The following is a 15,242-nucleotide window of genomic DNA, read 5'->3' as shown; positions in this document are numbered from 1 at the left end:
AATTGACCACAAATATGTATTTTTTTTACATGTCAAGAGAAGGAGAAAATTAAATGGCTGGCAGCACTGAGTTCCTTCACTACTCAAAAAATAAACAAGTAGTGGTAAAAGCTGCAGTTACATTAGATGATATTTCTCTGTCTCCCATAAAACAACTAGATAAGAGTGGGCCAATATATAACAACTGTTTAAAAAGTAAATTTAAAAACCAGTGAGTTATCAGTAGTATAATATTACCAGTAGTGCAAGGTATCATCAGAGATCTATTCGAAGCAACAGATTAGCTTAGCTGTGGGTCTTGGTTCAGCCCTATTAAGAATGTCTACTTTGCTAGATAAATAACTTCCAGACAATGTGGATGCTATGATTAAACGTTAGTAGACTTTTTTTTGTTATTTTTTTATTACAAATGTAACCCATGCTAACTATAAACAATTTAGCAAATACAGTTAAATAACTGATAAAATGAAACCTATAACCCCACCACCCAAAAATAACCACCATATTGATCACTAAGGAATTTTTTGGTTCTAAGTCAAAGAAGACCTAAATCAAACTGGCTTAAATATAAAGGGAAGTAATACATTTGGAAAGTCCAGAGGTCGTTTTGGCTCCAGGCAAAGTTTAATCTAGCAGCTAGGTGATGTCACCAGAGACCCAATTTTCTCTATTTCTCCACTGTCATTTTTAGTGTCAGCTCATTCTGAAACTAGTCTTATCATAGTTGCATGATAGCTACCACTTACAGCTCCCAGGACCTCAAATTTCTTGCTCAAGTCTAACAAGAAGAAGAGTACTCCTTTATCCCAGCCTTCTCAGTGACAATCCAGAAATGCACGCTGATCAGTCTAGATCAGGTCACGTGATTTTGCCCTCACAGTGGCAAGGGGGATATAATATACAAACTAGCTTAGCCTAACACACACACTCTACCGCCTAATCAAGGTACAGTCAGCTTCCCCAGAAACTCATAGATTCCCTAAATGGCAATGGGGGCTAGATAGAAAGAAGATAGAAAGCGGAAATCATGTTGGGGGGGCAACAAATAGATGTTCACTGCCATCACTATTTAGATCTGCTGTGCTGTGACTCTGTTTTTAAATGTAGAAGATGCTGCCGATGCTGAGATTAATTTCCAATATGTAGAAGTTTAGGGAAGAGAAGGTTTTCAATAGATAAAACACAGGATGATGCCTCACATTTGTTAGGTACTAAAATCATTTGTTGAATTGAAATAGCTTAAAAAGGCTTAAAGACAGAATACCCAATGATGCTTCCCAAAGTATGAGACCAAGAAAAGCAAACTTACAGGCTCTCCATGGCATTAAAAAACATAGTCCTGGGGCTTTCCTGGTGGCGCAGTGGTTGAGAATCTGCCTGCTAATGCAGGGGACACGGGTTCGAGCCCTGGTCTGGGAAGATCCCACATGCCACGGAGCAACTGGGCCCGTGAGCCACAATTACTGAGCCTGCGCGTCTGGAGCCTGTGCTCCGCAACAAGAGAGGCCACGATAGTGAGAGGCCCGCGCACCGCGATGAAGAGAGGCCCCTGCTTGCCGCAACTAGAGAAAGCCCTCGCACAGAAACGAAGACCCAACACAGCAAAAATAAATAAAATTAAGAAGCGTTGTAAGAAAGGTTTAATTTAAAAAAAAAAACAAAAAAAAAACATAGTCCTGGGACTTCCCTGGTGGCGCAGTGGTTGACTCTGCGCTACCAATGCAGGGGGGCCAGGTTCAATCCCTGGTCAGGGAACTAGATCCCACATGCATGCCACAACTAAGAAGCTCACCTGCCACAACTAAGGAGCCCACGTGCCTCAACTAAGGAGCCAGCAAGCTGCAACTAAGACCCAGCGCAACCAAATTAAAAAAAAAAAAACATAGTCCTTATTTACATAAATGTTTGAATCTCTTGGTTGGTTATGCAAACAAGTATCCCTCAGTTGTCCAAATATTTGTCATGGTTTCTTTCCTTAGAATAGAAACCAAAGAACCATAACAATCCAAGTTTCGCATACTTGGGGAGAGGGGCAATAACCCTTTAAAAAATAACATCCTACGATGCACCACATACCTTAATCAAATGAAAGTTGGGTTAGGCCTGCTGAATTAAGAGCGGGGGACTTGAAGCCCACGTACTGCACCCCCCCCACTTCATACTAGTAACTCTTCTACCATGTCAGCTCAAATACATCTAAGTGACAGGGAGTTCACCATCTCACAAAACATACTCTTATTCTAATTTTGCTTCCTGATGCCGAAACAGTTTCTTATTACTGGACAAAAGTCTGATTCCCTGGAATGTCTACTCCGTGGGCCAAAACACCCTTTCACAAGCTGACATTTCAAGTACCTTGAGACGGCTCTCATCCCGCTCAGCCATCCTGCCTTCTTCAGGCTCAACATCCTCAGGTCTTTAACTACTGCTCACTGGACACGGTCTCTGTTCTTTTCATCATCCTGCTCACCTGCTACTGTGTGTTCTGCTGCAGCTTTGAGAATATGCCCTTGACCCAGGGAAGTGTGCCAATTGCTCAGCGTCTTCGGAATTTATTTCTCAACTGACTTTTAACAACACATGCATGTGCTATCTCCGTCAGGCAACTCTGTTTCTACCTTTTGATGTTCATGTCTCAGCAGCATGACAAATGCTCATCAAAACTCAGCTCTTGACCCTCTGCTCTTCTCTCTGGACTTGAAGTATCTTCTCCCCTCCATCCACTGTGTTCTTCCCAAACTGCTAATTCACGGCAAATGTTTGTGCCTGTGATCTGCTCCCGCAGACAGCGGTGCCTGGGCATAGGCACTGTCTTGACACTGCCACCCTTCCCAGCTCACTCCAAAGGCCTGGAAAAGACTGCTCTCATCTGAGTCCTCCTGAAAGGGAATCAACATTCCACATGTGCCCTGATCAGCTCAGAGTTCAGGGGGCCTGTGCTTTCCCTGCTGCATACAGTGCTTTTCAGGATGGATGATATTAGTCAATGTGCTTGTGGGTTTGATTTTTAGCAGCTTCCCTTCTCTGTCACATCATCTCAAGATTAGACTTGACTGTCACTGTCCACTGGCCACAGCCCCACCCAGTTGTCTCCAGCTGGGGTGGCCACCTCCAGATTAAGTGAGGCTCTGAGTCAGTGACAACCAGGATTGATGATACAGTAAGACAATGGCTGTCAAAGCTGGCTGCACATTAGAATCATCTGGAGAGCTTTAAAAACTCCAGAGATTCTGGTTCAATCGATCTGAGTATCTTTTAAAAATCAGTATTTTTTAAAAAGCTCCCATGATTCCAATGTACAGACAGGATTCAAAGTCACTGCAATAGGAAATCCCTCTTAATAGGTAAATGTGTTCTGGAATTTGTCTGCAGCTCCCCTATCTGTAAATAGAGCCCAAGGTGCCTGACAGGACTTCTACAAAACAATTCAGGAACTGCACTAAGCATTTAATAAACCACATTCAATTCTCCCAACAATTCTGGGAAGCAGATTTTATTACCATTCCCATTGAACAGACGTAAAATCCAAGCCTCAGAAATGTCAAGTAACCTGTCCCAAGCACCCATAGGAAGAAAGGGGGACAGGGGATAGAGAATATTTCTGCAGATTCCAAACATGTGTCCTTAACCCTGGTATACTTTCCCCAGTGCAGCCCCATCCCTTGGCCTTATTGAAATGTTTCACTTCTTCCTGGAGCCCTGAGAGTTGGGTTCCCCTTGGTTCTCCAAGGGAGCTGGAGTCTGATCCCGAACCTCCACCTAATTCCTACCAGCCCTTCTCGTCTATTGCCTCTGATACCATTTTCTTCATCTTAAAGGAACTCTGTCCATTATAGCTTGGATACTTCAAAATCCAGTCATAGGTCATTCCCTTGGATACAACTCCCTCGGCCATTGACCTCCCCTGTCCACCCCGCCCCAATCCAACTTATCACTCTCTCCCAGACCCTGCCCATAGTCAGTCCTGGGTGACTCCAAGTTGTCCGCATGCTATGCCAATGACAGCATCAATTAAATCCCTCTGGGTTTTTGTTTTTTTTTTTCACATGAACTGCCATGAAGCTGTTCTTCTTTCATCTTGCATGTTTATGATTATTCCTTTAAACCTAAATATAGGACTAATTGTTGCTGTTTAATTTTAAAAATATTTTTAGTTTTATTAGTTTGGGCCCATTATTCCAGCACTTCCATATAATTCTGAAACTAAATTACCATTTATCATAATGAAGTCTCCTTTTGATTTCTTTATATCATCTGTAAGTTTCTTGACCATGGGCTCTATGTTTTTTCCCAAGTTCCTAATAAAAATGGTTCTTTGCTATTACCCTTCCTTTTGTGTGGCCTAAAACCAACAGAATCAACATTCTCTAGCAAAAATCACTCACTGGGCTATCTCCAGCTAATTGTACAATCTTATTTTCAAAAATTCGACATGGGATTTTTTGAGTGCTTTGTTGAAATTAAGATTCAGTAACTATATATTATTCTCTGAGTCAAGTTACCATAATGAATGTTCTTAGTAAACCCTTATTGGCTCCTAGCGATCTCTATTTTTTTCTAATTACTGTCATCTATCTGAGAATCTATTCTAAACTTGTCAGGGATTAAGAGAAATGTCAAAGAACATTTGTGAAAAATGGAACAGGATTTTCCCATTTTTTGGCAATGCTCCTGTTCTCCACAAAATTTACTAATAGTTGCCCTAAGGTCAGCTCCCTTACATCTGGGATGTAATCGGACTGGGCTTTCTTACCATCTCTCCACCTATCCAGGGTTTCAGTGTCCTTTTAACTCATTTATCTTTTATTTAATTGAAAATTTTATTGAGATAATTGTAGATTCACATTCAGTTGTAAGAAATGATACAGAGAGATCCCTGTACACTTTGCCCAGTTTCCCCCAATGGTTTTTCCAAAACTGTAGTATAATATCACAACCAGGATACTGACATTGATAAATCACCCTATCTTCCTCAGACTTCCTCAGTTTTACTTGTACTCATTTGTGTGTGTGTGTGTGTGTGTGTGTGTGTGTGTGTGTGTGAACTTCTGTACATCATCATTACCTGTGTAGAATCATGTATCCAGTCAAGATACAGAATGAACAGTTCTAACACCACAAGGGTCCCTCGTGTTGCCTATCCATTAATCTTTTAAACATGCTTGCTCTGCTCTTTTTGGTTTTTAGATCAATTGCCATAAAGGAACTAAGGGATGCAAAATAAGAGTTGGGAAGTGCCTTCACTGGGCTATTCGTTAACATTACTGCTTCTCCCTCCTTTTGAGCATGGTTTCTTAAAGCTGCATAAACTTGCTTTTTTAATACTACTACTATGCCTTCCTAGATTAAAAAAAAAATGCTTTTAAGTCCTTAGGTGTTCTTTATCTGATGTTCATTTTTATAATTTCTTTGGAATGAAGCATGATAAATGGATGGAGAGGCTTTTTTTCACCCTACTTTGTAGTGGAAGGGAAGATGGCTTCCAATTATAAGCATTTATGAGACACCTTTCATTTGAGTAGTAAACTGTAACCAGTAACTGTAGATAATCTTAACATATTACAGTATCATTTTCCCCAGTAATCTCTTTGAGGAATAGGACCACATCCTACACTTCTTTTGTGTTTAGAGTGGCTGCTGTCCTTGACTCTCCAACACCCATACATCCCAGATGATTAGTCAAAGCCAAGGGTCGGCCGTTTTCCTGTAAAGGGCAGACAGTAAATATTTTAGCCTTTGCCAGAAGATCTCTGTTGCAACTATTCAATTCTTCTGCTGTACTGTGAAACAACAACAAGCATTTTGTAAATGACTGGGCATGGCTTATGCCAATTACATTTCAGTTATAAAAAAAACAGGTGGGGAGCAGCAGTTTGCCAACCCCTGGCCTGAGCCGATTATGGTAACTCCATTTCCTCAGCCAGTGACTGGCTTACAAATGGACATGGGGCCCAATCCTGGTGCATGCGATGTGAGGAAAGTTTGCTGAGGGGCTTCTAGAAAAGACTGTTTCACAGTTAAGACACTCAAGGAATAGACAACCCTCCTATTTCCTTTGGATATTAGCAGATCTGGATGTGATGCCTGGAATCACTGCAGCCATCTTGCTCCTGACCTAAAGATGAAGCCATCAAAAATAGGAGGGCAGAGCCATGATAATCACAGAGGACAGCAGAAACTTGACATACTGTGCCCGGAGGCTGCCCTACTTCTTCTTATGTAAGACAACAAATTTCCTTACTGCTTAAGTCAATGAGTTGGCCAAAAAGCATCCTAATTATTATACCCCCTGCAGTGCTTAGCAAAGTACTTCACAGAGGAAAGACGTTCAGTGAACATTTTGTTGATCTGGCTCACAAACTGAACCATAAGCTTATGCAAATCAGAATTCTTTCCATTGTAAATAACAACCTAGCTCCTTTTAAAATACAAGTTCACTTTTCTCTGAAAAATAAATAACAGTAACACCAAGAGGAAATAATAGTAAACCTCATATTATTTAAGATGAATAGAAAACCAAAATATTTGACAGTTTTTCATTTTTCTCAAAATAAATGTGTTTCAAGATTATCCATTCCGTGCAGTTTTCCTCCTGTTACTTTAAGCCTTTCTCTCCCTGGCTGGCCCTTGGAAGGCAAGCTGCATGCAAATGTCTGTACACTCATCAGTCTTATTAGGCATGGTTCCAACTGGCCACCCCATATGAACACAATTAAAAGTTAAACATCAATTAAAATTCACGAAATCCATTTAGCTCTCTGAAAAAGCACTAAATAACCATCCACATTTGGGGCCCAAATTAATCTAAATTGTTTTCCATCACTCTTTAGTTATCAAACATATTGGGCCTCATTTTAGACTCTGTTAATTGCTCATTCAGCTTTCACGGAGTAGGTGATGAAAAATGAGCCCAGGATAAAAAATAAAGATGTGGAATGAAATGCCACACTGGGTCAAGTTCAGTCAGTCAGGTAGTCTGTTAGTGACGGCGGCACTGGAGAAATTCTGCGAGAGGGCAAGCCCTATCCAGGGGTGAGGGGACATGCAGACGATTTCTCCTCTGAGACTTCCGCTGATTTATTCATCTGCTTATTCGACATAGACTTGGATGTCTAATTGGCATCTCAAGTTGTGACATGTCCAAAACAGAATGCATAATTTCCCCCAAGTCTATTTCTGGTCCTGTCTTCCCCATTTCAATAAATGGCACCCAACTGCATAAGCCCAAATTCAGCATCACCCTTGATTTCCTTTTTTCTGTACCTCTACAACCATGCCATCCGCGATTCTCGCTGACTCTGTAACCAAAATCTGTTCGGTCCTCTCTATCCCACGCCACCACCTTAATCTCGGCCTCTGTCACGTCTCTTTTGAGATTACTGCCACTACCTCCTAAATGGTCTCCCTGATGCCCTTTCTGCCTCCCCAAAACCCATTCTTTTAAAAACAAAATACAATCCCATCACTCCCCTGCTTAAAACTCTTCAATAGCTTCCAACTGCATTTTATTTATTTATTTAAAGATTTCTTGATGTGGACCATTTTTAAAGTCTTTAGCGAATTTGTTACAATATTGCTTCTTTTTTTTTTATGTTGTGGTTTTATTGGTCCTGAGGCATAGTGGGATCTTAGCTCCCCGACCAGGATCGAACCCACAACCCCTGTGTTGGAAGGCAAAGTCTTAACCACTGGACCACCAGGGAAGTCCCCCAACCACATGTTAGAATTAGAAACCTATACGAGTTTCCTATTGCAGCTGTAACAAACTACCATAATTTGGTGACTTACAACTGTATGCTCTTACAGTTCTGGAAATCAGAGCGTAAAATCAAGGTGTCAACAGGGCTGTGTTCCTTCTGGAGGCGTCAGAGGAGAGAGTCTGTTTCCTCGCCTTTTTTAGCTTCTAGAGCTTCCTATATTCCTCGGCTTGTGGCGCCTCCCTCACCTTCTCTGATCCTCCTGCCTCCCTCTTATAAGGACCTTTGTGATGACATTGGGCCCACCTAGGTCACCCAGGATGATCGCCCCATCACAAGATCTTTAACTTAATCACATCTACAAAGTTTCTTTTACCATGTAAGGTGACATATTTACAGGTTCGGGGACTAGGACATGGATAATTTAGGAGGGCCCTTATTCAGCCTATCATAAAAACAAAAATCAAAACACAACACAAAAAACGGAATACCTCCCATTTCACATTTATTATCTCATTTAATCTTCACAGGAATCTGGTGTGTGTGTGCATGTGTATATGTGTGGGTATGATTTACACTATTTTACTGTATTAAAAAATCACAGCCAATGCTTCTGATCTTGTTGAAATATATTCATGCAGCTTGGATGTATTTCATATTTTAAATACGATCCCAGATTTTTAAATTAGGTTACTAAAATAAGTACCAATTAAAATGTGGGTAAAAAGCAAACAGCGGGATCTGCGGCGGCGGTAGCAGCACGGGGGAGGCACACGATCCAAGGTCCTTTTACTCTCAGAGGATGTGCAGATCCTGGCAGAAGTGGAAGGACTCAGCACAAACCACTGGCTGATCGGGACAGACAAGTGTGTGGAGAGGATCAACGAGACGGTGAACAGGGCCAAACGGAAAGCAGGGGTGGATCTCTGGTCCCTCTACGGAGCCTGGGCCTATCCCTCCTGAGCGGTGGGGATCAGGAGGACCCCGTGAGGATCCTGATGGAGGAGCTGAGGGACCGATTTCCCTACCTGGGTGAAAGCTACTTCATCACCACCGACGCCGCCGGCTCCGTCGCCACTGTTGCACTGGATGGTGGCATCGTGCTCATCTCTGGGACAAGCTCCAACTGCAGGCTCATCAACCCCGATGGGTCTGAGAGCGGCCGCGGTGGCTGGGGCCACGTGATGGGCGATGAGGGCTCAGCCTACTGGATTGCACACCAAGCAGTGAAAATAGTGTTTGACTCCATCGACAACCTAGAGGAGGCTCCTCATGACACCGGCTATGTCCAACAGGCCATGTTCAACTATTTCCAGGTGCCAGATCGGCTAGGAATCCTCACCCACCTGTACAGGGACTTTGATAAATGCAGGTTTGCTGGGTTTTGCGGGGAAGTTGCAGAAGGTGCAGAGCAGGGAGATCCCCTTTCCCGTTACATCTTCAGGAAGGCTGGGGAGATGCTGGGCACACATGTTGGGGCAGTGCTGCCTGAGACTGACCCAGTCTTGTTCCAACGGGAGACTGGCCTCCCCATCCCGTGTGTGGGCTCTGTGTGGAAGAGCTGGGAGCTGCTGACGGAAGGTATCCTTTTGGCGCTGACCCAGGAGAGAGAGATCCAGGCTCAGAACTCCTTCTCCAGCTTCACCCTGTTGAAGCTGCGGCACTCCTCCGCCCTGGGCGGGGTCAGCCTAGGGGCCAGCCACGTGGGGCACCTCCTCCCCACGGACTAAAGCCCAGTGGACATTGGGTGTTGGAGCTTTTTCTCCTTTTCCTTGTTTTTTTTTGAAAAAGAAACACCTATAGAAGAAAATAAATGCACTCTACCCACTCCCCCCCACCAAAACAAAATAAATAAATAAATAAAATGTAGGTCTCTTGCCATGTAACAGGGCTGGTTTCATCTCCATTTTACAGCTGTGTAAACTGAGGCTCATAGAGACACAGTTGTAGAGAACAAATATATGGATACCAAGGGGGAAGGGGGAGGGTGGGAGGAACTGGGAGATTGGGATTGACATATACACACTACTATGTATGAAATCGATAACTAATGAGAACCTACTGTATAGCACAGGGAACTCTACTCAATGCTCTGTGGTGACCTGAATGGGAAGGAAATCCAAAAACGAGGGGATATATGTATACGTACAGTTGATTCACTTTGCTGTAAAGTAGAAACTAACACAGTATTGTAAAGCAACTATACTCCAATAAAAATTTTTAAAAAAAGAAACCGAGGCTCAGAAGACTTACATAAAATGACAGAATCTCAATCAGAACCTGGGACTTTCTAAGTCTGAGTGTTTCCCTTTATCCCACATTCCTTCCTCATTCTACTTTGGGAAACAACATAAATTCCTGAGAAGTTAAATAAAAATACAAGATTTAATGTTTAAAAAAAACCCCAGAATACCTCCTTACCATGGTTTACCAGCCCAATGTAACCCAGCCTTGACCACCTCTCTCAGCCTTGTCTCTCACTTACATTCTCCTACTCAGGCCTCCTGTCTGCTCCTTCAATGTGCCAGGCTTTCTCTCACCCGAGAGTCTTCACTCTTGCTGTTGCCTCCACCTGGGGCATTCTTTCCCCCAGAAGTTCACACAGCTGGTTCATTCTTGAGAGCTCAGTTGTGATTTTCTCACTTATCACCATCTGAGATCACCTCCTTGACTTATATTCTCCCTGTCAATAAGTCAACTCCAAGGGGAGATCCTGTTTTTGCTCACTGTACCACCCGGAACAGTGACTGACACATGTAGCAACTTAATATTTGTTGAAGGAATGAACTCTATGACTTCAAAATGTCGGTGATTTCCCCAAAACACGACTTCATAACCCATTCTGGTTTTATAATCCATAGGTTTATAGAAATGTTTAAACCCATCCACATTTTCATCCTAGATCAGCTGGCGGGATAAGACTAAACAAGATGAAATGTAATAAAAACAACTGTGAAGCCTACAAAATATTGGGGGGTGGGGGAAATGGGAGGTGGAGTGAGGGGATAGGGCTGAAAAAAATACAAGTAACATAATATTTAAAGTAGACTTGGAGGGAGTAATTATAAATGACTTTTAACTCAATATGACTTGTTGGAGGGATGCAGCTACCGAAAACATGACCTTCTGTGCAATGGAGGTTTTCAAGCAAAAAGGGGAAAACTACTTCTTGGACATACTTTATTAACAAAAATAGCTAGCGTTTCTCAAAATGAACATTTGAGAAATTGTTCTGTAAAGGATAATAAAGTTTTATCTGTTACACATGTGGCATGATTTTTCCCCATTATCACTTATCTTTTACTCTATATGATGTTTTTCTATAGGGCTTTTAAATCATGTATTCAAATCTCTCAGTATTTTCCCTTAAAGTTTAGTAATTTAGAAGTACTGACTCTGAAATCATACTTGTTTGGTTTGAATTCTGGCACCGCCACTTGTTCGAGCTTGGGAAAATTACTTAAACTCTCTGTGCCTCAATTTTATCATCTAGAAAATGGGAAGAATAAATAGTAAATACAAAAAAAAATGTCTAGCATTTACCAAGGGTATAATATGAAGTAGGCACTGTAGTGAAAGCTTTACATGAAATATCTCATTTAATCTTCAAAATACTATTATGGAAGAGGCACTATTAATACTTCTTATTTCATAGATGAGAGAAATATAGTTCAAAAGAGTCAGGTAACTTGCCCAAATTTACAGAATTAGTATGTGTTAGAGTCAGGATTCACGAGTCCAAAGCCTGGTTTTTAAACTTAATTCACTACTGCACCAGCTTTTACTGATTATCCTGGACACAGCGAAGGGTTGGTAAGAAAGCACTACCTGCTCTTAAGAAGCTGTGGGATTCAGCGATCTCAGCAGCTGGGCCTGTGCAGCCTGGTGAAGCTTATGACCCATAAACCGGAAGATGAAGCCCTTAATTTATAACTGTAGAATATCCACGTGTTCATTAGCTCCCCAAACACCACTAATGACTAATTACTAATACACTAATTACACCAGTAATTCAGGCTTCACATTTCAAAAATCATCTGACTCTTCCTTCTCCTTCATCTTCATCTCTAATGATTCATAAAGTCCAGCTATCAATTCTTCTAATTTTTCTTTTTATAATTATTGTATTGCAAAAGAAAAACACCTACTCATGGTAAGACAGTCGAACGCTATAAAAAGATAGATAATAAAAAGTAAGTCTCCCTCCCATTCTAGACCCCAAGTGCCCTTTTCTGGAGACAACTGTTACTGATAAAACCCACACAAATGGGAAAGGGAAAGACAGGATCAGATGCGGGTCACTCTGGATATAGTGCAGGGAGGATTAGGGCGGGTGAGGCTAAACACCAAGAGATGAGCATGGAGGCTACTGCAGTGGTTCTGGTGGCTAATGATGAGATCATGAAATAGGACCATGGCAACCTGAAGAATCTGTGAGATACATGGGGGATGGGTCATTTAGAGATAGCAGTGCTTGGATTTGGGGATGAAAGAGAGTGAAGAGTCTGGGATGACTCCTGCATGCTTGGCTTGATATTGGTGTTGTTTCCCTGAGATCAGAATATGAAGAACCAGTTCACAAGTTCAGCCAAGGATGCATTCATGGCATCTAGGAGATAGAGGAGACAGACAGAAATGAGGGTCTAGAGCTCAAGAGAGAAGTCAGGCTGCAGCCAAAGGGGGCTGTTGATGCCAGGCACAGGATGAGTTCGCTGAGGGAGCCGCCTGAGCTGGGTGAGAGCGTCACTATCTTGAGGGACAGGCAGAGGAAGCACCACCTCCGGTGCCGTGACCGTCGCATGGACAACACAGGGCTCTCCAGAAACCTATTTTTACCTGGAGACATATTTTGGCACTCGGTTATATTCAGTTCTGTTGTGTGCCTCTATCATTTCATATATGTATGTCCTGCTGCCCTGTAACATTTGCCATCCGTTCAAAGGTAGAGACTTGGCAGGTTTCATGCATAAGGGATGCAGCTTTTCGTTTGGTCATTTTAGTCACATTTTCTTAAATTAGGACATGTAGCCACTTGCAGTCAGACTGCGTCTGAACAATATAACAACGGGGGGGGGGGCTTGAAATGTGCATGCTCTGCTCACTTTGCTGCCTTGTGTTTCTGCCGCAGCCAAGAGAAGAACTACCTCAGTCCAACCTAGGCTCAGAATAAGCACATGAATGGAGCAGAATCGCCCCAGCTGACCCCCAGACACGTGAGGGAGCAATGAATGCTTATTGTCTATTACCTGGCACTGAGATTTTGTGGTTGTTATGCAACAGTTGTTCCCTTTCTTTGTATACGATGAAATGTTTAGATCTTAAATACATCTTCAATTGGTTTTGACAAAGGTATTCACCTGTGTAACTCACACCCCTGGCAAGACACAGAACACTGCCATAACCCCAGAAAGCGACCTGTTGGTCCTTCTGAGTCAATCCCCACCTCACGCCCAAAAGCAGACACTGATTTACTCTATCATCATAGCTTAGTTTTAAGACTTCTATCATTGCAACCTAGTTTTGTGGTAAGTTGATAAGGACCAGGGATCAGCCAAATTCAGCCCATGGCCCATTTTTGTATGACCCATGAGCTAAGAATGGTTTTTACCTTTTTAAACAGTTTAAAAAAATATCAAAAGAGGAATAATACTTTGTGACATGTGAAAATTTTATGCACTTCAAATTTCAGTGCCTATGATTAAGTTTTACTGGCACGCAGCCAGCTCCGTTTATTTACATATCTATGGCTGCTTCTTCACTACAGCTGCAGAGTTGAGTAGCTGAGACTTGAGAACATATGCCCCAAAAGCCCGAAGTATTTACTGCCTGGCCCATCCCAGAAAAAGTCTGCCCATCCCCCACTAGGGAACTTGCCTCTTTCTCCATCACACATGTGGATCCAAGTGCTGAAGCCAGAGTTGAAACCAGGTGTTCTGAGTGCTGTTTTAATTGCGTTCATTCAAATCACACATACAAATCATACATGTTCATGAAAAGTCTAAATACTGTCAAAATACACAGTGTGGAAAGTGAGAGCCTCTCATAAGCCCAGCTCTCAGGGAGAACACTCTAAGATTTCAAAGAAAACTAAAGCTAAGTTACAACTAATGTGTAATCGTCATTGTCCTGTATCATTTTCATATGAGGGTTGGCATCACTAAGATCTGTTGTTACCGAAACAGAAGCAGCGAAGCTGTAAATAGGAACAGGCCAAAATCAGATGGAAGAGGTAGGGTGAGTGCCAACATCTCACCTGTGAACTACAAGGGGAGACAGGAAAGAGTCAGATCCCCATAGTCACACTGCATTAAATGCCCAATTCCAGCCAGGCTAGACTCACAAGTCCATGGGCACATCAGGCATCCACGGAAAAAAGCAGCGGTCCCAAAGCTGGACCTGAGCCACCACACACTGTGCTGGCTGGAGCTTGCCAGATTAGAGTTGTGCATGGCTGCCTTAGAAACAGCGTGGATCTTATCCTAGAATGCAAAGTATGCTCCTTCTTAGCTAATAAAGTGCAATGCTATTCTTCTGCTGGGAACATTGGTAGCACTTACATTATGCTTTTAGGAACTACACCATCTGGAGATACCCTTTAAGTATATGGCTTTGGTCAATAACTCCAACTCTAGAAGCCCATCTCTTCAAGTTTTGCCCAACTACCTCAGCCTTCTTTAATGGAAATACTTCCCTTTTTCACTGAATGATTTCTTCTCTAATTAAGAACCATTTCGCTATTCTAGAAGGGATGGGGGGTTGGGGGGAATGATAGATCTGAGTATCTGCAGGGCTTTTGTTATGCTGAGTGGCAAACACAAGTAGGGATCAGAGTACAATTTTAGGGACAACAGCAGAAAAGCTGACGCCATCTTCTCATGCCATCCCTTTAAGTATATGCTGCACCACTATTAAAAACGATTTCTTCAAAGGGTATCAATTTATTAGCCAGCTGTGGAGGTCCACATGTTTCTGTTTGTTTTCTGGGTGGGGGGTGGTTGATGAGTATCTCAGGAAACCTATGGATTCATTCCCCAGAAAAACACACATGTGCACCCCCCCACACACACACACACAAATTCATGGGGCTTTCAGGCTCTGAGTGCCTGGCTAGGGATCCCAAGTTTAAAAAACTCAACTATAGGAGATGAGTGTACCTTGAGGGGCTGTAGTAGAGACAGTCTAAAATGACAATGTTCTCACAGTCTGACTACCTGTGGAGTTTGCCCCAGATGCACTGGACTTCAGACCATGGTTTTTTGGGGATAAAATGACTAAGCAGGCTCCTAATTTGTAGCTTAGCTGGCCTTTGGGGGAAAAAAATGCAAGTATTTGATTTGAGAGTGAATAAATTGGTATTTTAATATTGTGTGTGCCTGCATGTGTAGGTGCATGTAGATGTGTGTGTTGTGTGTGTGTATGTGTGTGTGTGCGTTTACATCGGTCCGTCCCTGAGGACGGATCATCCATTCACTCAGGTACCGTCCTCCCAGGTTGAGCAGCTGGGGTGAATTCAACCAGGTAAGAGCCAGCTGATGGGGCCCCAGG

General features: G+C 42.6%; 2 protein-coding genes across 3 annotated transcripts in view; one reads left to right on the top strand and one right to left on the bottom strand.

The window, feature by feature from the left end:
- The window catches only part of TMCC3 (transmembrane and coiled-coil domain family 3), a 271,358-nt gene that overhangs the window by 141,050 nt on the left and 115,066 nt on the right, over positions 1 to 15,242 (bottom strand). The window lies entirely within an intron of this gene.
- On the top strand, positions 5,819 to 9,427 carry LOC102999113 (N-acetyl-D-glucosamine kinase-like). Its single transcript, XM_057556504.1, is given in 3 exon segments — positions 5,819 to 5,902; positions 8,454 to 8,619; positions 8,622 to 9,427. Coding segments are annotated over 3 exon segments (1,056 nt in total).

The sequence above is a fragment of the Balaenoptera acutorostrata genome, chromosome 11 (genome assembly GCF_949987535.1).
Source record: "Balaenoptera acutorostrata chromosome 11, mBalAcu1.1, whole genome shotgun sequence".
NCBI lineage: Eukaryota > Metazoa > Chordata > Mammalia > Artiodactyla > Balaenopteridae > Balaenoptera > Balaenoptera acutorostrata.
Note: the sequence above shows the minus strand (reverse complement) of the source record. Positions and strands in the feature narration are given on the sequence as shown.